The sequence below is a fragment of the Lycorma delicatula genome, chromosome 7 (genome assembly GCF_047948215.1).
Source record: "Lycorma delicatula isolate Av1 chromosome 7, ASM4794821v1, whole genome shotgun sequence".
Lineage (NCBI taxonomy): Eukaryota > Metazoa > Arthropoda > Insecta > Hemiptera > Fulgoridae > Lycorma > Lycorma delicatula.
The window spans coordinates 57,957,508-57,983,548 of NC_134461.1; the positions used below are offsets into that span (position 1 = coordinate 57,957,508).

General features: G+C 29.6%; 1 protein-coding gene across 9 annotated transcripts in view; it reads right to left on the reverse strand.

Annotated features, from left to right (window-relative positions):
* The window catches only part of sws (patatin like phospholipase domain containing sws), a 161,767-nt gene that overhangs the window by 43,219 nt on the left and 92,507 nt on the right, over window positions 1-26,041 (reverse strand). For all 9 annotated transcript variants that reach the window (XR_012756976.1, XM_075370398.1, XM_075370399.1 and 6 more), the window contains 4 exons: window positions 25,763-25,945; window positions 22,101-22,256; window positions 21,595-21,714; window positions 19,152-19,338 (listed from right to left, as the gene is read on the reverse strand). Coding sequence is in view for 8 of the 9 variants with exons in the window: in XM_075370398.1 (XP_075226513.1) it covers window positions 19,152-19,338; window positions 21,595-21,714; window positions 22,101-22,256; window positions 25,763-25,945 (646 nt within the window). In the remaining variant the exon portion in view is untranslated. The remainder of the gene's footprint in view (window positions 1-19,151; window positions 19,339-21,594; window positions 21,715-22,100; window positions 22,257-25,762; window positions 25,946-26,041) is intronic.

Genomic DNA, 26,041 nt, shown 5'->3' on the forward strand with positions numbered 1-26,041 from the left:
ATTGTTTAAAAGTTTATAATTTCTATAGTTTCTAAAAAAATATGGTAGCTGACCTTCCTCTCAGTCAATTAAATTTTATTCCTTCAGGAACTTCTTCCTCCTTTTCTAATGAAAAACAAGATGATGGCTTAAGACATAAAATTACTACAAGCACGGGTATCCTACTCAATGTAGGTAATAAACAAGCTAACTCAGAAAAATGTTCTGGAAGTCTTTTTATTAATATAAAAATTTTAGAATTAATGGCAGAAATTGCCAAAGTGCATTACTATCTACAGAAAAATGGTGATTTAAATCGACATAAATCGACAATCAACCTTCAGCAAATGTCAACAACTTTTGGGTAGCAACTCATAATTATCATGATTAAAAGTTTTTTCAATAGAACTCTTTTTATTCTTACAAAAAATCCTAAATTTTAAACATAACAACATATTACAGTACTGTAAATTTAAATATTTTATTTTTAAATAAAAACATAAGATTCATAATTTAACCACAAAAAAAAAATTTAGAAAAAAAGCAATATAAAACTAATGATTTATTATTAAGATTTAGCAGTTGTTTAAGAAATAAAAATAAATTTCAGCAAAATATAAATACAGTACATTTCAATTCATCTGAACTAACAATGACCACTTTATATTCAGATAATAAAAACATATACAATTATTGTTTACAGACTACACTTGTTAAAATATATAACTTTCAGTCTGCTGATACACTACCATAACAACAATCACTGGTTTAAAATTATAAACATAACCAAAGAAAAAATTATGGCCTAATATTATTATGTTAGGTCAATCCATTAATGTCAAGATAAACAAGACTGTCAGCTACATGATAGAGGAAGGACCTACCCATGTAAAAGGGTTAACGGGGAAACACACATTATGTATAATGTGGTAATAATTTCAGACATAAAGGAACCAATATACCATATGTGTTACTAGATAAACAAAAGGTTACACAAATTATACCTTTATATTTTATGAAGTACTATTAAGGCATATCTATTTCTTATTTTAAAACTTATGGCTGAATTATTTACAAATATATTTCTATATAACCCATATTTATAGTCTAAAAATACTATACTTTATTTAAAAATATTAACTTCACAAACAGTATAATAATAAAATATAGTTCATTTAAAATTTAAACCATTATTATTGTTTTTTAGTACAATCTTATACTTCATCACAACAGGCTGATGTAAGTCTTTCACTTGTCATCTCTTTCCAAAAAAGAATGCTGGTTTTAAAACAACACATCTGAATAAATCATTATAAAATTTTATAATTTTAAGAAACTTGTTTTAAAGTTTGTCCTTTTCTAAATTTATTTGTAAACAATACTATTCTTATAGTCCATTTTTCACAATGGTTGTCTTTGGAACCATGAAGTAGGTGTAATTCCCAACATAAAAAAATCACTTCAGAGAATAATTTTATCTTTTTTTAACATGTTAGCAAAGTAAGGGTTCAGCAGTTATGACAATATAAAAAGAGAAGTAATTTTTTTTAAATCAATATTTTAACTCGTACTTCATATTTTTACAGTAAAAAGACATTTAATAAAGTTGTTTTAATTGGTCTTTTTTTAATAAACAAGGGAAGCAGTTCCAACAGAAAATAATCAAAGAGAATAAATAAGGCAATATACAATAAATGTTTAAAGCTTAAATACAATAAAGCTTACCACTGCACATTAAGTATTTGAACATGATTGTACTTTGGAAAATTTTTCAAAATAGGCAACAAAAAACCTATTAACCTTCTTGTATCATTATTCAAGATCAGTAATTACTGAACTCCTAGCAATTAAAGGCTAGACTTTACTAAAAAAAAAATTTCAAGAGCATCTCCCCAAGCAAAATTTTAGGATAGCAATTTTCAGAAAAATATCTTTTAAAACAACCAAATTTATAAATAGATTTTTTAAAATTATGACTGCAATGATGAGGTACACACTTCTACAACCAAGTTTTATTGTATGTTATATATTTACAAGGTAGAGCAGATAGATCATTTACAAATAGTGTTTGTAATATCATTTTATAATACAAACACTGTTTTTTTTTCTAGACTTAATTCTCCAGATTATTTGAATTTTCAGGTCACAAGAGTTCAGATTAACATGATTGCACTGTATTATTAATAATGCTAACTACAAACCATTTGTAATAGAAAATAATTAAATATCTGCCATATTTCTAGTAGTTATACATGCCAAAAATACTTTTTATCTAATCAAAAGCCAAATGATCACAAAAGTCAGTTTCCCAAATCTTTTAAACATACATTAATTAAGAGTTCTCAAACAAGCAAAATCAGATCAGCATGTTGTTGGTTATTCAGAAAAATCAATTCACCAGTGAAGCAAATTAGAATAATTTCCATAACATCAGGTAAGTTCAACTAATCCCTTTTTTCACAATCTTCTTGTTCACTACTTAATTAATTATAATGTAATAAAATGAAAAATACTAAAAATAGTACAGTTGAAACGATTCCCTAACTCTACATCTAATGTTCATTCCTGTCCAGAAATTGATATCCATTTGAATGTGAGAGCTAAACAACTTCATCTGTCTAACAAACGATCACTATAAAAAATTGCATGAATCATTTAATAGCTAACTTTTCCAGATGATTCACTTTGTATTCATCATTGAGTGAATTTTTTAGCATTTGTATAAAAGTTTTATTTAAACCTCAACTAGCAATCCATATTCATAAGACTTCACAGACCTCAAATGTCACATTTCTTCAAATCATTACATTATCTGCAGATTAAAAAACATGATAAATGAATTTTTGCAGGTAGATCTTGTTATTTCATTTTAGTTCAATCACCTTTAAAATTACTTTTTAGAGATATGTTAGTAATTTTTATCATTATTAGCAAAGTACTACATAAAGAAATAAGAAAATCTTTGCAGTAATTTTCTATAAAGAATATAAAAAAAAAACTTACATCACCTCAACATAAAAAAAAAAATGCACAATAGGAACTGACTTTTGTGCTTATTTTATGTTTCTGAAATAAACAGCATCATTGAACATAATTAAAAATAAAAGAATACATTTTTAAGGGAATTTATAAAGGAGAAATTAGTACATAAAAATTAATGAAAAAAGATAATAATTGAAGAAAGAATAAAACAGAAAACCAAAGAGAAACATTATTCAAAATAATAAAATAAAAGAACTTTTAATTATAAAAGCAATAAATAAAAATAACAACTTCAATTAAACAATACACAATCTAAAAATCACTTTGAAGAAAATAAATAGATAATTAAAGTTAATGTAAAAATAATGTAGAACCTTGGATAATCAACTAAAAATATATGAATTATTAAAACAAAGCAGTGTAAAAATTATATTTTTAATAATTAATAATATTTCTATAACAAAAAAATAATAATTTTAATAAATATATTTTGAAAAGTCATTTCAATTCAACTCAATTTACTTTTTAAAATACAAAGATATTTTATATTTGTTTTTCATTTAAAGAACATGTAAAAAATTATATTACACTTATCTAAATCTAAGTAAAAGTTTACTACAATAAAAGTTAAGTTTCTGGTTTTTTTCCAGATGAATGCAAAATGTTTGTTACACATATCAATATGTAATATAGATTGACTGAAAAAGTAGTAAAATATATCAAAAAGAAAATGTATAAAAAAATCATTAAATATAAATTGTTATGCATGAATACTGTAATAAAAATATCCAATATTGTTATTGGTAAACAATTTTGAAAAATTTCAGAAAATGAATTTTAAAAAACTGGTGCTAGTTTTTTATCAGTTAATAAATCAGTTTGTAACAAAATATTAGAAATTTAATTTAAATAAAAGATTTCCCAAAACCAATCACAAGCACTCATTTCTTATTTTTTTTTTTTTAGAGGTCATATTATAATATATAAAGGTTAATTATAACATATAAGAAACATGTATATACAAAATACAATTTTTTTCCAGGTGTTTCTCATTAATAAATCAAATCATTATGTACTCAATTATCCTTATTAAATTGTTCCTTGTTTTTTTTCCTGATTAATGTGAAATGTTTGTCACATTTATCAATATGTAATAAAGATTAACTGAAAGAAGTAGTAAAACAGAGCATAAACAAATTGTATATAAAAACCATTAAATGTAGATTGTTATGCAATTATATTCTAGTATTCATAACTGTACTCCTCGCAAACTAATTTTAAAAAGTACCTATCAATCTCAGGAAGTAGGATCTTCAAAGTTAAAAGGATATGAAGTATGGATTAAAATGCCAATGGTAAATATTATGTTTATATATCAGTTTTAAATTACACAAAAGTAATTATGGACAAAGTAGCCTTTTGGCAAAATATTTGCATATATAATAATTAATGTCTAATGATCACAGCAGCTGATATCACTGAAAATTACAAAAATAAACACTACTTTGTAAGTTCAAATACTTTAATTAAATATAATAACAGTTTAGATAAAAGTGAAATGAAATAATTATATAAGTGGTATAACAAGTGTAGCAGCATAGCTCTTAGTAAATTTGGTAAGTATTTTATTCAAATTCATCCAAGCAACAAAATATGTAAGCACAAAATTAGTAGGAATTAGAGGCCTAGCCTTACCTGATATCCATCTCAGCCTCAAGTTGGACATTTTGTATAACCACTGGATAGGTAACAGACCCCCTAGATAGATCCATATGCAAAGCCACCCTCACTAAACTACACAAATATACAAATTTTAGTACCCATAAAGGTCTTTTATCCTCATCACAGATCCAAGATCTGTTTTGCCAAAAAAAAATCCTACAGGACACCAATAAAATGAAAAGAGACAAAGAATTAGGGGAAAGAGTAGTTGCTGATATAAAGATGACCTACATAAACAGTCCATGAAACAAAACAAAATAATCCAGAGATCAGAGTACTTCAACCCAAGATGAGAAGAATACATAACTGATCAACAATTTTATACTGAACAACTTAAATATATGCTAAACATTTTATTATCCAGGTACTAAAAGTTCACCTGAGAACAGATTCAGGTTTCCTTATGCAGAACAGTCATCCCCAAAATGGTTTATCATGAGGAATTATCCAATTAATTTTGTAAATATAACTTTTAGCTCTCTTCCACTGGAGGGAAGTAAAATATATTTAATATTTAGATAACATTGATTTTCCATAACTCATTTTTATGAGTGTTTTGGCAGTCACTACCTTATTCAAACAATTTATAATGTATGTAAAACTTATTAAAATAAGAAAATTGTTTAAATAATAAAGAAATTTTAAATACATCTTCTATCACCTACAATTAATTGAAAATATTTATTAGTTATCTAATTATTCTGTTCCAAGAGTGATTTGCTATTGGATATAAAAATTACTGCAGTAAAACATAATTTATCTGAACTAAAGCTGACTGTAAGATTTGCAAATTAACACAAATATTTGAAAAAGGAAATATTTTCAATAAAAACTCATCTAACATAAAGAAATATCAATTTATTTGTTTAATTTAATGGTTTAAATTAAAAATAAAATATTTGACAACAATAAAATCTATAAAATGTATGTAAATATTAAAATTTACATAACAATGAAAAGCACAGTACAGTATTCATAAGAAATTTAAAGTCTTTTAGTAATCTATATAAATTTCAGGATAATATGGAATAAGTATTTTAGTAACAAAGAAATTTAAAATAAAAAACAATCCCAATCCATTATTTTTTGCCCAGGCTTGGCTGTAGTTGAAGCTATAAGAATAAAACCACTGGTTGCATATTTAGTTTTCAATTCATTATCAGTTAAATTTCGAAGACATCGCATTTGTTTATAGTAAACTAATAAATTGAAATTTCTTTAATTTTACTTTGATGACAAAGCCAATAATGTAATCTACATTCTCTTCAGATTTGTCCAATATGCTTACAATAATTAACAATATCTTCATTTTTTAAATTAGACGCTTCCTCCAGATTGTCTGTAGTTTCTTTCTCAGTTAAATTATGTTAACAGGGATCATCTTTATTGGCCCCCTACACAAACGTTAGTATCTTAAATGGCAGCATCTTATTATCCTTGTCAAGTAGTACTTTTCATTAATCTCCACGTTCTACCCCTTCACTGTATGTTTTCTTACTGACTGTAGACTGCACATGATTTTCTTCCACACATTTGATCATGTAAATTGCTTTATTTCACTAAGCACCGTTGAAAAATCATAAACTGTTATCACCAGACATTCAATTTTATGTTCAGCATTCTTTCACCTCTTCTGTCTACTTCCTCATCGTTATTTGCTCCTTTCTCTGCTACCTCATTAAAAGAGTTCTTTCTTAAAGTTGCTTTACTGAGAAGAAGTCCTTTGGTACAACTGCATTCAAAATATAGAAATCATTTTTATCTTCTGGAAAATAGTCTACCACCTGAACTTTTACCTCACACAAATGGATCTTCATGCTATCCAAACTAACTGTTGTAAATAGTCTTCTTCATCCAAATTTTTTTCAAAATAATCAGAAGTGAGTAGAAACTATCAAAGTTTTGCTTTGAAGGTGAATAATCCAGATATCAAGGTTTTTAATAGATGCATGAATTTTGTCTGTCATTAATAAAATGTTTTTATCATGTCCTTGTAAATTCACATTAAAGTCGTTTACATGTGAAAATACATCAGCTAAGTAAGCAAACAGCTCATTATTTTATAAAAAAAACATTGAGAATGGCATTTGTTTATTCTCGAAAAATATTGTTAATTCATCTTACAATCCCAATAACTGGGTTAACACTTTCCCCCGCGATAATCATTTATCTGGCTTCTATATGGAAAAGATTTCTTTTCTTTTTGCCCTTTTATCACATAGTTTAGCAAGCAGCCTAATCTGTAATGGTTGACTTTTAATAAAATTAATCACTTCTATAGCTTTAAAAAGAATCTGTTTGAGATTTTCCAGCATATTTTTTATGGCAAGAGCATGTCTGTGAAGGAAGCAGCATATCCATTCCACCCTTGGTGTAGGATGATCTTTTAATTTTTTCATAAATCCACTGTTCTTTTCTGTTATCATCTTTGCACATCCTTACATACTGCAATACATTTGGGTCCAATCTATGTTATAGTTTTTAGTAGCTACATAGAAAAATTAAAACGTTGTCCTATTGCATGACCAGGTATTGATTTGCAAAACAACATATTTTCTTTGACTGATCTATCCTATCCTATAAATAATAGCATTTCTATCTAACAAAATATAAGAACTGAGAAATGTCTGCCACATCTGTTGATTCATCAACTGAATACTAAAAAATTCACTAGAACTCACTTGCCGAATTATCTGATCACGAACATAGGCAACCATGTCATCGATTTGCATTGATCCTGTATCATTAGATAGTGGAATTTTTTTCATTTTGCTTCTTCCATACCTATTAAAACACTGACCATATCAATTGCAGTAATTGATATGTTGTGCATATCAATCCATTGCAATTGAAATTTTCTGTGATTGAATGGAGTTTGGACATTTTAGTTACTCTTAATGCTACAAGATTAAATACTTCAAGTGTATTTTTATCAATATGGCTTGATTTACAAACAGAAGCATGTTGATTTCCCTAAGTATGTAATTTTCTTTCAAAAAATTCTAAGGTTTTGCTTTTATGATCTGGATGTTTGGTTTGTAAGTGTCAAATTAATTTTGATAACTTCATGCTTTTATCTTAGACGACTTGAAAACGAACAATAAAACCATAATTTAAATAACTATCATTGGACAATTTTGTATTTTTGCCAATCGATTCACTGGATGTAAATGGCTCACTTCATTTTTTCACAAATTTATTCATTTTTCATAAGAATCTAGTTGAAAAAAAACAACAGTTACATCGTTTGACCGCACACTAAAAAACCGAAACCTCAATTATTATAATTTTCAATGAAACTATGATTTTAAAATCTTAAAAGGCACCAGATGCATTCTTCGCATTTGAAACTAAACTGACGTTCGCAATCCCTTATGCCTCTTTTATACTACAGAGAGCAAGACATATTCGAACATGACGCTCTCACAGCGAATATTGCAAGAAGACCAAATTACAAAGAGCATGTACACATCTAATTGGAACTTGTAAATTGCTCATGTTTGCACATTTCAAACATGCATGTTCATAACTGTCACTATCAATTAAATAGTTTTAACTAGGTGACATTAGCTTGTGGTTGGGAGGTCATGAAATATTCATTAACTATTTTTTTTAATTTTTGGCGGTTGTAGAGCTTTCTTTTTCCTGTTTAGCCTCTGGTAATTACCGTTCAGATAATACTTCAGAGGATGAATGAGGATGATTTATGTGAGTGTACGTGAAGTGTAGTCTTCTACAGTCTCAGTTCGACCATTCCCGAGACGTGTGGTTAATTGAAACCCAACCACCAAAGAACACCGGTATCCACGATCTAGTATTCAAATCAGTGTAAAAATAACTGACTTTATTAGGATTTGAACGCTAGAACTCTCGACTTCCAAATCAGCTGATTTGGCAAGATACGTTCACCACTAGACCAACCCGGTGGGTAACGGTAGTTGTGGAACAAAAAAGTTGAGAATCACTATTCTAAAACAACAGCAGATTTCAAATATTATTTTTCCAATAAATGATTTTTTTTGTGAATGAACTTATTATTAATTTTGAATACTGGCAATTCTTCTATTTTTAGGATGGACTTCTTGTAGTATAAGATCTATATAGTTAGTATAATTTAAACAACTTTATACATACCTCATATTATTTATATATATCAAGAACATAATATGTTCCTGAAGCCACCACTTTTTGAACCTTCTTTCTTACATGTAAACATGGATTGTTTTTTTCACCACCATATTTTATTTTATATACATCTGGCTTTATTACAAATGTTATGTTGTCTTTATCAGTTTTGCAACATTACATTCAAACAGCTATTTCTTAACAGCCTAATAAATACTGTCTATTATTATAAACAAAAATTATAGCACTGATTTTATTAAAATACCTTGATAGTAGAATGTGGATCTGAACAATTCTCCTAAAGGTGCTTTAAAAATAACAAACTCCTAATTTCTGTAACACAAATGTTCCTTTAAGTCTTCATTTTAATGAAATATGCAAAATGGTAAAGAGATGAAATATACTGAGATTAGGTAGCTAATTCTTAAATAATCCATCGTACCCCATTAACAGCTGAATAGTTTATTTATTTATATACCTAAGTAACTATAAGCTAATGGCCCAATTACAATTATGCATGAAAGATGAATTTGTTGGCAGGTGAAAAATGCCAAGACTATGATTCAAATCCAGAACCTTTCAAATAAAAGGCAGAGATGCTGCTATTCTTTCATGGAAGTCAGCTAATATTAATGTAGTGATAGCTATGTTATTTATATTAAATAATAAAAAGGTAATTTAAAGATAAAAATAACTAATAGGTTGTTCACTCACAGGAAAAAATTGCAAATCTTAATAATGGTCTACAAAATGTTTTTAAAATGTATAATCATATTTTAAAGCTACTTCTTTAAAACCAGTTTACCAGCTAATTGTACATGCAGATGTCAAAAGTAAGTACCAGTTATAAATAAAAAATTACAAATGTTATAAATGCCTTTACTAACAGTTTTATTTTTTACCATTAGTTTTATTTGCAACATTTACATTTAAATAGCTGTTCAAATGCAGATTCAAAATCAACCAATTCATAGCTGTCAATTGTGAACTGATCTTATATTTGAAATATCTTCAAGCAGTTGATTACATAGCTACCAACAATTTTATCTGCACTCTAAAGTACCAACGCTTTCTAATAACAATGAGTAAAAATGGCTGTGATGCCAACATACATTCCTGACAGAAGTATAATTGTATGTGATTTAATCTCTCAATGCAAAAAGTATTATTGCTGCTGAAACTCACAAGGAATTATAGTAAATTTATTGCTGCAAAAGGAGTTTAATGAAGGCCATACAGAAATTTATGAATTAGAAAAGAGTGGCAAGTCTAGTATTAAAAGTATGACCTTGTTGAACAAATGAAAGTAAAATTCCAAGAAAATTGATACACACAAACAGAAATCAAATAGTGGCACTTGCACATCTACTTTTAAACTGCTACAAGATGGGGTGAAATTCTTTTTAAACATTGTCAGGTTATGTATTTCTAATGACAAAGTTGAGTTAAAAAACAATCCATAAATTAGAATCACTGAAGAAAAAAAAAATTCAAGAATGAAGTCTCCACAGATCATGGCCACTGTTTTCCAGAACAAAAAATGGTACATTTTATGAAGCTGAGAGCAACAAAACAATAATCACAGTCTTAGGTGTACTATGAAATGGTTTCAATCAGAAACATGTTATTCAGAAGTAATAAACAGGGAGGGATTCTAATGTGATTTCCCAAAAACATTTTATCCCCATATCACACTAACTTTCACTGGCATTTATCTTAACGTCACACCCTTTAATTATACTACTTTTAAGGAGTCTCAGGTATTGTAGAATCATCTGATTTCAGTAGATACAGTTCACTTAGTCTTTTCCAATGCATTTTTAGAATTAAAGAAAAACTGATGATTACATAAAATTTAAAGTAAAAAGTTATTACATTGTGTTACTGGCGACAGAATTTTTTTAAATGTACTAATTAATAAAATCATCAGCCATAAAATCCCAAACGCATGTACTTGGTGCTTTAAAAGAAACTGCAAAACAAATTCTTACAGTTACATTGATCTCTGGGAACTTGTTTAAACATGTATTTTTTAATTGGCAATCATTCTTACTTCATAACCTTTTTCAAATATTTTTTTCTAAGACATAATGTTGCAGGACCATCAAACTGTATGGTAATGACGTTTACCATCCATAGTCCATTCTAACATTATTAACAATTATCTAACATTATTAACAATTAGAATGTAGAGCAGGGAAGCGAACAGTGATGAAGTATGACATAAAATCATAAAGGTAATGTTTTCTTTTAACCTCTTCAATTCAATCATATTTTTTCAAGTACTTTAGATGTCACTGTCAAGTCAAGCAAACTATCAGCTGGTCAGGTATCTACCTCTAACAGAAAGTAGGATAGGCCCTAATGCAAGCAAAGTTGTGTTGAGCTGTTGAGAAGAGATTTCTTCAAAGCTAATGCTTAAGTCCAGCCATAAGACAGAAAAAGCTCGAAGTAATCCCTTGGTGCAGATAAATCTGGTGATTAAATAATCTCTCATCCAGGAATATCAGAACACAGGTAAAAAAGGTCTCAAAATTCAGACAGAGATGAAGATATGGCACCTGTAGAACCTAAATTACTTTTATTTATTCATAAAGTAACAATAGGCTGTGCCCAGATATAGTTACATTTCTCTCTTTTTTTTTATAAGGATAATTAATAACCTCTGTAGGGCTTGAAAAATCAAGCCTGCCTAGGGTTCAACCCTAAACGTTCTGAATAAAGGCAGAGATGCTAACTATGCTGACACAGAGATTGGAATTTTTTGCTGGGTATTTTCATGACCACATCCTTCTACCTGAACAAATATACAAGAGAATGCTAACAGTAAATGATGCAAGTGAACAGTCACATGCACAATGAAAATCATGGATATACAATTAACTACTTTTATTAATATCACTGACTGCAACGGTCATATATAAGTTATGTAAGGAATCTGCACCCAATAGCTAATTTACTTAAATAATAAATTAAAACTAGTTTATTAAATATCACATCAGCCTTAAGAAATTTTGTCCATATATCACAACCTTTAATTTTTCAGAATTCCACTTCCTGAGACACTTCAAGTAATGTGAAGCCATCACATTATAAGATAACGTTTATCATCTTATCCATGAATAATTTACTAATAATAAGAAATAATATGTATAATGTTCCTTTAAAATATATGATCGTATATTCTATTGTACAATTAGCATGGTTAACAGCTATCAACTAGAAAATGTCTGGGCTATCTCTTCATTTCAGGCTAAGATATTAGAAATTAAGAAAGAAAGGTAGCTGAAATAAAACAGTCTAAAAGAATGTAATCTAGTACGTGCCAAGAATAATGAGAATATCAATTCACACAATTTTCATAAAATAAAAATCTTTAGTCTTGTTTGAATAGCATATTTGGTAAATATTTTTTGCAATAGCAAGAATTTGCACATGTAATGAATTTGGTTTCCTACTGTAAAATTCAAACACATAAAATTTATCAAAATCAATCAGTAAGAATAATGACACAAGTGTAATAAATACACTCATAACGATTCCAAAGAATACCTGAAGAAGGTTCATGTCTTAAAATTATTTATTTATTTTTTTTTACCATTTTCAAATAAGTTTCATTTTTATGATTCAAACAATATCCGGCATTACTTTGTACTAGGGCAGCTAAATACTAAGAAAATAGTAACAAACAATTGTTTTTCTTATAGAAAATTATACATCATTACTTCATAACAATAATGATAATATTAACAATATTTTTCAATCCTAAGTTGAAGCAGTTTTTTTTTGTTTGGATCACCTAAGGATCACAATGAATAGCATTGAATTTCCTGTCCTTCCAATATTTAATCTTGCTTCAGTAATTTTTTCTTCTTTCTACTATCCATACTAGGCATTTTAAGATGTTCTTTTCCTCTGGAAACTTAACTTCTGAAATCAACATTCTTAAAAGAGATTTGTCATGTATATGCTAGTTTGAAATCTTAAGCAGTTTAAGATCCTTAATGGTTTCTTGAAACTATTTTGTTTTCGTTTTCCTGTTTTGAAAGAAGTTATATATAGTTTGTTAATCTACTGTTTTGCAGACCATAAAATTTAAATTTCTTTTTCCTCAAAAGATGATCAATTCTCTCCCAGTTTTTGTAAAATATCTTCTTCTTTTCTAAGTTTATAGATTCCTTTCTCTAGATTCGGATCATGGATTTTTTTTAATATCTTTCTTTCCACTTGTTTACAAAAAAAAAAATTTTTTGTAAAGAAATTCAAGCATCAGATCCATATGAAGCTACTTTATAGTGCCTAAGTTTAGCGTTTCTCAGTATTGATTTTTTATTATAAATTTGTGCTGTTACATGATAGGGTTTTCCCATTTTTTGAACTCATGGTTTCATGCTTTCAACTTTTAGAATATTAGGTGTTATCTCTCCAAGGTATTTAAAATTTTATGTTCTTTTCATCTTTTTAATAGGAGATATTTTAATTACACTGATTGAGATTTTTGTGTTGTAAATCCATTCTGTTTTTTTTTATATTAATAATCCTACTTTACTTGCACATTTTTCTAATTCTATTGGTTTAGTTTTTACTTTTTCTGAGTTGTTTGCAAAGATTACTAAATTGTCTGCAAAAGCGAGATGATTGATCCACAGAAATTTACTTTTGGTACCAAATTTTTTCAAAATCATAGATATTTAACTTTTTAAGCTTCTTGATCCATTCTCTTATACCCTTTTCCAAAGCACAATTAAACAATATTGGGGAGAGACCATCTCCCTGTCATACACCAGTTTTAAAAGTATCAGAAACTGCTCCTAGAAATTTTACTTCAGAAAAGGTAATTGTTAACGTTTCTTTAATAATATTTACAGTTTTTTGATCGACTTATCCAATAAATTCTAGGAGAACTTGGAAAAGTGATTCTCTATGAATTGAATCGATAAGTCTTTTAAAATCAACAAAAATTGCTAATACATTTTGGTTTAGTAGCAGTTGAGGCAGTATATTTATTAAATGACTTTTTTTTTCATAAGAAAAAAAGAAGTACCCTTAACATGATATTTTACATATCATAGTCTTATTTATAACCACAGATTTATATAACACAACTGAGGTGCAAAAGGCGCAAAAAGTTTGTCATGTTGTTTTATTTAAGCGTAATGATATTCATGATGTAGCCAAGCATAGTGAATAAGTAAATGTGTCACATGTAGGGTTGTATATCACCTCCATAACAGTAAATCTGGCATGCTGATATGCAACAATATAATCATCTGAAAAGGAAGAAGACAAAAAGAAACTATTTCACTTCTCACATTCTGTAATATGCCTGGCATGGAATCCTCATACTTGAGAGTTTGACATTTTCAGGGTGACTTAGAGTCATGTCAGGAAACCTATTATTATTATAATACAACATACATAAATCATTTGTATTATTATGCATGTTAGTTAATATGTCAAATCCAATCTATCTTTTTCATATAAAATTCATTTTCCATCAAGGCAGTACACATACACTCATTCCCAATGGTGCTTTAGTGTTTACAACAGTATCGTATATGATAAAAAAAAATAAACATCCTCATGAATTCAAAATATGAAAAATCAAAATAACATTTATCATAAGTATATAACACACATTCATCAGAAATGTAAAAATGAATTAACATATGACAAAATATGTGTGATATGATTATAATGGAAAAACAAAGAGAGCTTCTAAAAAAAAATTGTATAACAGTATAGAATTTATAAAATTTTAAGCAAATAAGCAATTCATTACAAAATTATAAGTGGTAAATTTTCTAATACAGTGGTATTTGGTAAATAGAAATAATCATAAAATAAAGTATCTTCAAACCAATATAAAAAGCTAGTATAAAAGAATTTGTGATGCTACAATCAGAAAAGAGAATATAAAATTAATTAAGCTGAGAGGTGACCAAATAGCAAGTACAGAAAGTAATGAACAATTATAAATAATGATAAACAGAATGTGGGAAAGAATTGTATTTATGATTTTGAAACATGGGGTTTAATAAAGAAAAAAAGAGAAATATTTTGAAAGTTTCAAGATGTGGTAAGAAAAAAGAAGAGAACAATAAAATGTCAAGCAAAGAAACTGGTATGAAGGTGAAATAAAAATCAAAGTCATAAGACAAAGAAAAGACAATTGGATAGGTATATGCACTAAGATGGGTGGACTGTTTAGGAACAAAATTAGAAGGAATGGTAGTTGGAAAAAGAAAAGAAAAGGAATATTAACCGATATGAAAAAAGCAAGATATTACAAGGATAATTATAAACAAGTTGTGGATAGAGAATATGGTAAAAATTGTTTCACTGAACCTTCCTTTGTTCACATTCACTATTAACGATTATATGTAATAACAATAAAAATATATTTAATGAAAAATTTATAAATTTAAAGAATAAAACTGTATTAATAAACCACCAAACAGTGCTTGCAGGTTATATTCTTTATAGACTACCTCACTCCCTCTATGAATCATGAGACCTTGCCGATGGTGAGGGGACTTGAGTGCTCAGTGATACAGAGCAGCTGGACCAAAGGTGCAACCACATCAGAGAGGTATCTATTGAGAACCAGACTAAGGAATGATTTCTGAAAGAGGGCAGTAACTCTTTCAGTAGTTCTTATGGTCATAGATCAGGAGGACTTAAATGGCCATATCAACATCACTCAATCTTTTGAGTACTGCGCAGCTAAAAGCAATGGAAAACTACAGCTATTTTTTTTCCAAAAAACTATAGCTCTCTGCATTTTCATGTAACAAAGCTGGAAGTGCCTTGCTTGGTAAAATATTCAGGAGATGAACTACTCCCCTGTTTGGATTTCCAAGTAGGGACTACTAAGGAAGGGATCACCAGAAAATTAAAAAATAAGTCTGAGAGTAGAATGTTAAAAATCTAAAAAAGGTTGGTAGGTTAGAAAATTTAAAGAGGGAAATGGATAGGTTAAACATAGATGTAGTAGGAATTAGCGAGGTTTGGTGGGAATAGGAAAACGACTTTTGGTCAAGTGATTTTAGAATAATTAGTGTCTAATAAAGGGCAGGCATGAGTAGGTTTTGTAATGAACAAGAAGATAGAGAAGAGCGTAGAGTATTCCAAAAAGCTTGATGATAGAATCACTGTAGTAAGGAAAAAATCAAAATTTAAGATTGTTAACATCATATGCCTACAAGTGCCCATGATGATGATGATGATGAGGTAGAATGTGTGTAAAAAGAAACTGATGAAGAAATTAAACACATAAAAGGGGATGAAAATTTTATAATAGTTGGAGATTGGAATGCAAGCATCGGAAAAGGCAAAGAAGGAAATATTGTGGGTGAATATGGGTTGGGCAAAGGGAATGAAAGAGGGGACCGACTCACTGAGTTTTACATGAAATATAATTTAATAATTGCCAACACCCAGTTTAAAAATCATAACAGAAGAATATATACATGGAAAAAACCAGGTGATATTGCAAGGTATCAGACAGAATATATCATGGTTAAACAAAGATTTAAAAATCAACTCGTCAACTACAACATATCCAGGAGGGGACATTGATAGCGACCATAATTTAGTGATAATTAAATGTAGATTGGGGTCTAAAAACCTGAAGAAAAGGTGTCACATGAATCGGTAGAATTTAGAGAAGCTTGAGGAAGAGAAGGCAAAGAAGATTTTTGAGGGGTACATCAGAACAGGTCTGAGTAAAAAAGATAAGGTAGAAAATAAAGAAGAATGGGAGAATGTTAAAAAGGAAATTCTTAAATCAGCAGAAGCAAACTTAATGGAATAATAATAACTGGTAGAAAACCTTGGATATCGGAGGATATGTAGTTGTATAGCTGATAAATAAAGATGGTACACCGATTTATAATATGAAAGAAAAGGTCGATAGGTGGGTGGAATATATTGAAGAGTTATATGGAGGAAATGAATTAGAAACTGGTGTTATAGAGGAAGAACAGGAAGTCAAAGAGGATGAAAAGGGGGACACAATATTGAGATCTGAATTTAATAAGCATTATAAAATTTGAACGGCAGAAAGGCTCCTGGAATAGATGGGATACCTGCAGAAATACTGTGCAGTGCAGGTGAAGAAGCAATAGATAGATTATACAAACTAGCGTATACATTTACAAAAAAGGGGAACTTCCGTCAGACTTCAAAAAGAGTGTTATTGTCATGATACCAAAGAAAGCAGGAGCAGATAAATGTGAAGAATATAGAATAGTTAGCTTAACTACTCATGCATTAAAAATCTTAACTAGAATTTTGTACAGAAGAATCGAGAGGGGAATGGAAAAAGTGTTAGGAGAAGACCAATTTGGGTTCAGGAAAAGTATGGGGAAGCAATTTTAGCACTCAGATTAATAGTAGAAGGAAGATTAAAGAAAAACAAACCAACATACATAGCATTTATAGACTTAGAAAAGGCATTTGATAACGCAGACTAGAATAAAATGTTCAGAATTTAAAAAAAACTTTTAGGTTCAATTATAGAGGTAGAAAAACAATTGCTAACATTTACAGGAACCAAACTGCAACAGTAATAATTGAAAAACATAAGAAAAAAGCTGTAATAAGAAAGGGAGTCCAACAAGGATATTCCCTATCCTCATTACTTTGTTATCTTCACATAGAACTAGCAGTTAATGGTGTTAAAGTACAATTTAGATCCAGAGTAACAGTGCAAGGTGAAAAGATAAAGATGTTACAATTTTCTGATGATATAATTATTCTAGCTGAGAGTAAAAAAGATTTAGAAGAAAAATGAATTGCATGGATGAAGTCCTACACAAGAACTACCCCATGAAAAATAAACAATAATGAAAGTAATGAAATGTAGTAGAAATTATGTAGATGAACCACTGAATATAAAGATTATGAAGTAGATTTTGTTATTTGGCATGTAGAATTACTAAAAATTGACAAAGCAAGAGCGATATAAAATGCCAAATACCACAGGCGAAACAAGCTTTCAGTCAGAAATATAATTTGCTTATATGAAAAATTAATTTAAACGTCAGGAAAACATTTTTGAAAGTATATTTTTGGAGCGTAGCTTTATATGGGAGTGAAACTTGGACGATCAGAGTATCTGAGAAGAAAAGATTAGAAGCTTTTGAAATGTGGTGCTGTAGGAAAATTTTAAAAATTAGATGGGTGGATAAAGTGTCATATGAAGAGGTGTTGCAGCAAATTGACAAAGAAAGAAGCATATGGAAAGTATAGTTAAAAGAAGAGACAGACTTATAAGCCATATATTAAGGCATCCTGCAATAGTCGCTTTGATATTGGAGGGACAGGTAGATGGGAAAAATTGTGCAGGCAGGCAATGTTTGGAATATGTAAAACAAACTGTTAGGGAAGTAGGATGTAGGGTGCATCGAAATGAAATGACTGGCACTAGATAGGGAGTCTTGGAGAGCTGCATCAAACCAGTCAAATGACTGAAGACAAAAAAAGACTACCTCAGGATGAGAGAAGCGAGAAACAATTATGTATGACTGCATTATGGCATTTCAAATGCATACAACATTTAACCATAGCCAATATAGAATTATAAATTCATGAAGTGTTTTTAATCAGTTTTTATGTCTTTTTAATGAGAAGCTTGATCATTATGGTGATGGTGATGGTGATGATGATGATGATGATGCTGCTGTTGCAAACAGAAAAAGCATTATAATGAGGTTTCATCATTTTACATTATTCTATTAGTAGAAAATAAATAATACACAATAATAATCAACATACTATATTGTATTATTAATATTTAAGTCAACTTATTTGTTTGAAAAAGTGTAAAAATAAAAATGAATAAATATTTAAGGAATAAGTGAGCACAAAATATTATTTCTGAGAGTAATCTTTATTACTAATGACACAATTCATATTTTTGTGTTTTCTTTCATTTTTACAAACTTTGTTCTAAATTGCCCAAAAATATCCAAACAATTCTTAAACAGATAGCTTCACATGACTCTTGCTGTTTTCATAGACCATAGGTTAGGTGAATTGAATTTTTCAGTTCACCTTAAAAAATGCAGAGGTCTTGTACTGACATCCTAAACTGTATATGATTTGAGATCTAAGGTGAAACATAATATTAATAGTTGCAATAACTATAAACATCATGAATATTCTATAGATACAATAGATTTAAGAATTAAATAAGCAACCAATAACACTCAAATAACTTAAGACCTCACAGTATCCAATAACATGAACATTAAAAACATTATATGGAAAGAATATAATAATATTTGATTCATATAAACATATAATTACAATAATAGATTAATATTAACAAAACTGACCATGAGTATGTATTCTCATCGCACTGGCTGAGATATCAGTAGTAAGTGTAAAATAAGGTAGCCATAAATCTTCAATATATGTATCACCAAAAGTACTATAAATAGTTTGATTGAAATCTTTACCAGTAAACATAGATGTAACTGGATATGTTAAATCAAGCAACTGACGCCACCACTGAGTCATTTTCTACAAAAAGATAACATAACAATGAACTACTAAAAATACAAGAACTCCTTCATTAAACACATTACACTGTAATATTTTAATATCTTAATGAAAATAATAAATTTCAACAATGTAAAATAATTATAAATCTATTTTCATAATTTTAAATAGCATTCTAGATACAGCTTTATCAAACCAGCGTAATTAATTTGTCAAAATTACTGAAATAATAAAACTTTAAATGTAAAATGCCATCTTGAAGAAAAACATAATAAAATAATATATTAAAAATTAACTAAGCTGTAACTATTTGATAGCAAACTTAGAATAGTCAAAAGATAAACAACATTTATACAACTCTTTTATATCAGCAACATATTTAACTCTAAAACAAAACAAAATATTACAAATGATGATATATTAGAAAATCATTCTGTGTAACGTGTGTTTTTTATTGAAATTCTGTGTATTGTAGCTGGCTGCTAGCAAGGAACAGATGGAAGAATAAGCACATTAATGATTAAACAAACATAATTTAAATGTTGAATGCAAACAGAGAGCCTTAATGGCAATAATAGTGTGTGTATATATATATATGTTACCACATATATGCCTAACTTAAAATTTGTGGATGGCAACAGTAGCAGCTTAGATGCCAGCAGAAGTACAGTATACATACGCACTTGTACAAGTGTCACTTCTGCCATGCAGATGACCACGTAGTTCTCTCACCTTAGAGGCATCTCGACCCCACCACTCTCAGGCTCCAATAAAAGAGCGTGCATGAGTGAATTTTTAATTCATCGTTTTTAATTTTTAATTTTTAATTCAAGAAGAAGATGGAGGAAGTTCCATGGCCGTCTCATCGTAGGACCTCCCTGCGGATGCCAACATCTCCAGATGCCCAACATGAGCAGGCCCAGCTGGCCCAGTGAGGGAAACGCTGGATGGGGTTGTTACCTTCCTACTTCAATCACCCTGGCCGGTGGATTCAGCAGCAGAGGCCGGCTCAGCATGGGATCGCTCAGGGAGAACCTCCTCTGCCGTGCTGGCAAAAGATGACTGACACTGACCCTACACTGCGGGCTCTGGGGGCCACCACTGCAATACTGTAAAAGGGATCCAACTGCCACTGAGGGGAAGCCCAATCTGATTTCAATGGATGAGCCACAACTTCTCAACTACAGCCACGTCAACTTCACCAGAGACCAGTTTCCAGACCTGACAGCTTTTCTCAGAGCTAATGCAAAAAATGACCCTTTTTAGAGCTACCACAAGGTTAGAAATTATGAGCTGTCGAAGCCAGTTGACGACAACAGCCCTTCTCAGGACTACAACAAGGTTTAAAAGTGCCACGTGCTGTCAAAGCCATTCGATGACAATATGTATATATATCTATATGGATTAACATCAACTAAAAATAACAATGTAAAAATTATATAATTAAATACTACATTAAAAATATTTATGTATACAAACACATACTCTTGTTTAGCTTTATAAAAAAGTAACTGGATATCACTCTGCAATTATTAACTAAACAAATAAATCATAAAGTAAATTAAAATGACATAAAAACAAAAACGTAATGAATTATGGATATAGCTAAAACAGTACATTTTAATCCAGTAGAAGGAATACACTTGAGTTTTCCTTGAGGTATTCAAGAGATATTGAACAAAATATATTGTTAATGAAAATATTAGATTGAAACTAAGTGTAAGGATTAATAAACTCAAAAAGCAGGTGTTGTTAATAAAAATCTTAGTTGAACCTAGATCTACAAATCTAGATCAAATTTTAACATTTGTTATAATTCACCTAAAAATATATATATATCAAGAAACTTGTATTACGATAATCTGCAGCGAAAATTTATATCACAATCGATACAATACTGAAAGTTTAATTTACAGCTTAAAGATATAAAAACAGAGCAATTGCTCAGTAAAAAACTATACATTGTAGTACCAACTACATTAATATGTTTTTACTGAACAATTTACTATTAAAAATTAGGAAATAATATTAATTTGTATGGTAAACAGGCCGATAAATCTGTTAAACACCAAAAAATACAAAAACCACATGTAGATATAGCTGCACCTTGTTCTTGAAAAAACAAACATCTGCAGTTATCTCTAGGAAGATATAATGCCCAGGAAGAGTTAATAGATGTTAATAGTCTTTTAAATTGTTTAAATAATTCAGTTATCTATAATTAATTTGATACAATAATCTACAATATATTTTGCATTAAAAATTTCATAAAATTACCTTTGACCATTCACGTGCTTTTTGTGTCATCGTTGTAACATTACGTTCCATAGACCACAGAGCTCCCATAAATGCACCTATACTGACTCCACCAACCATATCAATAGGAATACCTGCTTCCTAAAAAGAAAAAACTCAAATATAAAAACTGTAATTTAATTATTCATAAAATCTACTATGAACTTACTGCTTATTTGTTTATTGTTTTTTTTTAAATTACATGTTTTTATAAAATAAATGGATAATTTCAAAAAAAGATTGTAATTTTTTATTGCATTCTGAGATATAACTCAAAATCCAGCCATCACTATTCTAATGATATATTACATATTTAACAGTCAGTCATACGCCGGCAGATAGCTGGCTACAAAATCAGTAGTGTATTTCATATGCCAGTGATCTGTAATTCACATAAGTGATACATAAAAAAAAGTACTTTTACTATCATAAATAAAACAAATGAAGCATTTTACAAAAATGAACTAGACTCTTGAACTTGAAATTACCTGTATAGCTTTAACCATTCCAACATGAGATGCTCCTCGGGCTCCTCCACCACCTAAGACTAACCCAACACTTGTACCAGTTAACCATCTAGCAAGGCGTGAAAAATCTGAATGTACATTTGGTTCAGACATTAAAACTTTACTGTATAATTCATTCTGCAAAAAAAATTAATTTCCATTCATAAATAAATAAATTTATAATAATTTAAAATAAAAAACAATATAAAGTAGAAACTTAGAAAATTGTTTAATACATGTGTGATGCAAGAAAATGAGTTTAAATATAAATAATGAATTATATATTAACGACCTATTCAAGAATCAGGAAAGCACAATCAGGTAATCAAGAGAAAGGCAAGCTCTAATACAGAAATAAGCGATAAAAGTCTATTCCTTTGGCTTTTATGAATAGAATAATAAACATTACAACAAACCAAAAACTTTAGGGATAAAGCACAAAAAGAAAATTAGCGGGACACATCTGGGTCTCAAAACACAGTTATCAGAACTTTTCTAGTTGACAAATGTTTCTTGGTCATGATCAGTGCCCCCTCCCCGCTTTTCCTTAACTCCATACTTGTTTTCTTGCTTTCCAGAATGTAGAAGTAGAACCACGGTTGTCACATGGCACAATACGGTCTAAAAATGCAACTCCTTCTTCCCCAAAGTAATTCAGAAACCGCTGACAGATGTTTTTCTGTACATTTCTCTGAGACTCAGCAAGAAGACTTGAAACCCACCTCACCAACCCTTCGCTGTATCTAAGAGGGTTGGACAACATTATATGCACACTCCCAACACTTATGCCCAAACTCTAAAGCAATTTTAGCAACGGTTAAGAGGCAGTCACCTTCCATAAAGTCACGAACAGCCTGAATGTTGTCATTATTGACACTGGTCCGTGGACAACATTCATGACTTTCATTCTCCGCTGCAACATGCTACTTTGAAAGTTTTTGGCCTGATCTTAAAACAGAGTTTTTGACAGGATAGCATCTCCATCTCCAAACTGCCTGAAATCGAGTCAAAAATTCAGAGGATTTGACAGCTCTGTTAGCGAGAAATCAGATTATAATTCATTGCGCAATGGACTACAGTACCTCCTGCTTAGACATTCTACTACTGACATGTGACATGTACTGACTGGCTGGCAAGTTGCTTCCCTCCACATGTTTCCAACTAGCTATCCATAGAACCCCACCACATCCACTGCTCTTCATCAATCCACAAGACAAAATTCTGGTTAATATTTGAATGAGCCTCGTACGGTAAATACCAATATTCCAGTATAAGTTTTAACAATTTTAAATTTTATTTTGTTTAGAAAAATAAAATAAATTTGTCCTAGTGGGAATTCTGTCTACCTCTCCTTATTAAATAGTAGGTCTTACAAGTTTGTTAAATCAGATGTTCTTACTTAGCTGTATAACAGTTTATATGTACTAATAATATTTTGGGTATTTATATAGCATCTACATAGAAGTAATGTTTAGGATCAGACTTTGTAACTTTTCTCCAAAATAATAACTTTAACAAAAGTCAGATGGAGCCTTCATGAAGTGCACCTGGATATATCTGGAACAAATAGGAGAAATTTTTCCGGTGAACTGAATCCAAACAAACTTCAAAGCTTCATTTATCATCAAATTACACCTCACTAGATCACATCTAGAGTTGTAACTCAGGATCTAGTCCCACCAAGGTGACCCTTTGACAGTCAACCATGAAAGCTCTTTTAAGAAATACTCCACTGGCTGAACCAAGCAACACCAGAGTTCAGAGAAGGCAGAATTCAAATATGGTGAGCTGCCACTTAGAAGATAACATGCAATTGGAAGCATTGGAATGTCTCAACACTACACACATGAACAAAAAAAATCCAAAATCAAACCAAAGCAAATCATCTACATTTCTACACACAATGTAAACTTGCTCCGCTATTATTTAATTGCGCTCTAGAAATGATAATGAGAGAATGGTTCAAAAAATACCCCCAAAGTAAAAATACACCACAAAATAAAAAAAAAAACTGTCTTGGTTTCACTGGCAACTTGGTACTGCTAGTAAACAACATCAACAAATCTAAATCACAGATATTAGAAGTTCAAAACATTGCTAATAAAACTAGCCTTAAAATTTCATTCGAAAAGACAAAAATTATACCCAAAAACCAACACGATTAAAAGAAGTAAACATAAAGAGTAATAAAATCAAAATAGTAACCCTATTTAAATACCTCTGAGAAATAGTAAAAACAACCTAAACAAAAAAAAACTCAATCCAAATAAGAAGAAACAAACCAGCTAAAGCTCAAAAATTAACCTGGTACACTTACAATAAAAAATGCCAATTAATAAACACAAAAACAAGACACTACAACACAGTTATAAGACCAGAAGCCACTTATGCAACAGACACACTCTTCCATCTGAATGAATAATCGAAGACAGACAGACTCCAGAAAATCAAAAGAAAAATTGGAAAAACCTGCATCAATAAAAAGTACCAGAAAAATGGACAGCAGTGGATTGTGCCCAACAAAGTTGTGTACAAAGAGTTAGAACCCATCATTGATACCATGTGTAACAGAAGACTAGGATTCTTTGAATATATCATGAGGATGCAAGATTCAAGACTTCTGAAACAGCTACTACAGTAAAATCTCAACTCAAAAAACACAGACAGGATGCAGACCAATAAGAGAAATAAGAGGATCTAAAAGAAATTGACCTTACACCAGTAGATAAGATAAAATTAAACAAGAAAATAAAAAAAAAAAAAAAAAAAAAAAAAACACTCACATGAACATTTGCAACACTAGAAAGGGCACAAAGATCGGAATATATGATATAGTACTGGGAGGACCACAAGAGCCAGTCCCATAAAAGAGACTTCAATAATGGACTGACTAAAGTGATCCTATGTGGTTATAAAAGCTAATTATAATAGCATCTATACACCTCACCTCAAAAAATACAAAACATGATGGTTTACAGAAGTTTCTTGTAGTAAAGAAACAAGTATTTAATATCAACATTTTCACAATATTTTATATTTCAACTAGGATTATCATAATCGATTTCACCATTATTTTCTGCTTCTCCTAGCACTGGTCACTCTAGCATTTGTAGTTGATGCATTTCAGAGAACAGAGGTACTCCGACAGAGATTCTAACATACATGAATATTAGAGTGACAATGCTAAGAAGAACAGAAAATAACAGACAAATCATTTAAATATTAATATTTTATATTATTTACCAACAAAAATTTTTAAATAATTCTTAAAGGATTTTTTTTTAATCCAAAATCCTTAAAATCGCAAGTATTAAATACATATGATAAGAGAAATAAGTATTAATTGTATTATTAAAAAAAGAAGCAAAAAATAATTTCTGACAGATTTTTAGCCAACATACATTTATCCTTAACCAAATCCAATAACTTACTACCAAGCCTGGATTTATAGCTTAAGTGTTTAAATACAATGTACTTCATTTAAAAATATATTAATAAAAATCACTAATATGCTACATTAATAAAAAACAACTGAACTTTTTTTTTATTTTTATTCTTTAAATCATAAAACACCATTTAGAAATAAGTATTTCTGAATAAAAATAATAAATTGAAAGAACGGTAATAAAAATTACAATACTCACAATCCTATAAAGAGATCGCCTAGTAAACATACGTTTGCTACATAAAATATGATGATGTGTTGAAATCCATGACCTCATATTTAACCATGTTGTAGTATTATGAGGTTTCTCTCCACTTTCACGATGCAGAAGGACTAATTCTTTCCTAGTTCTCATTGCTAACCTCTCTACTTCCTTCTCCATCTACGCATAAAACATCAAAAAAATATTTGATTAATGGCCATATTTAAAAAAAGCTCATGACAAAAACAAAAATATAATAAAAACTGATTTATGGAA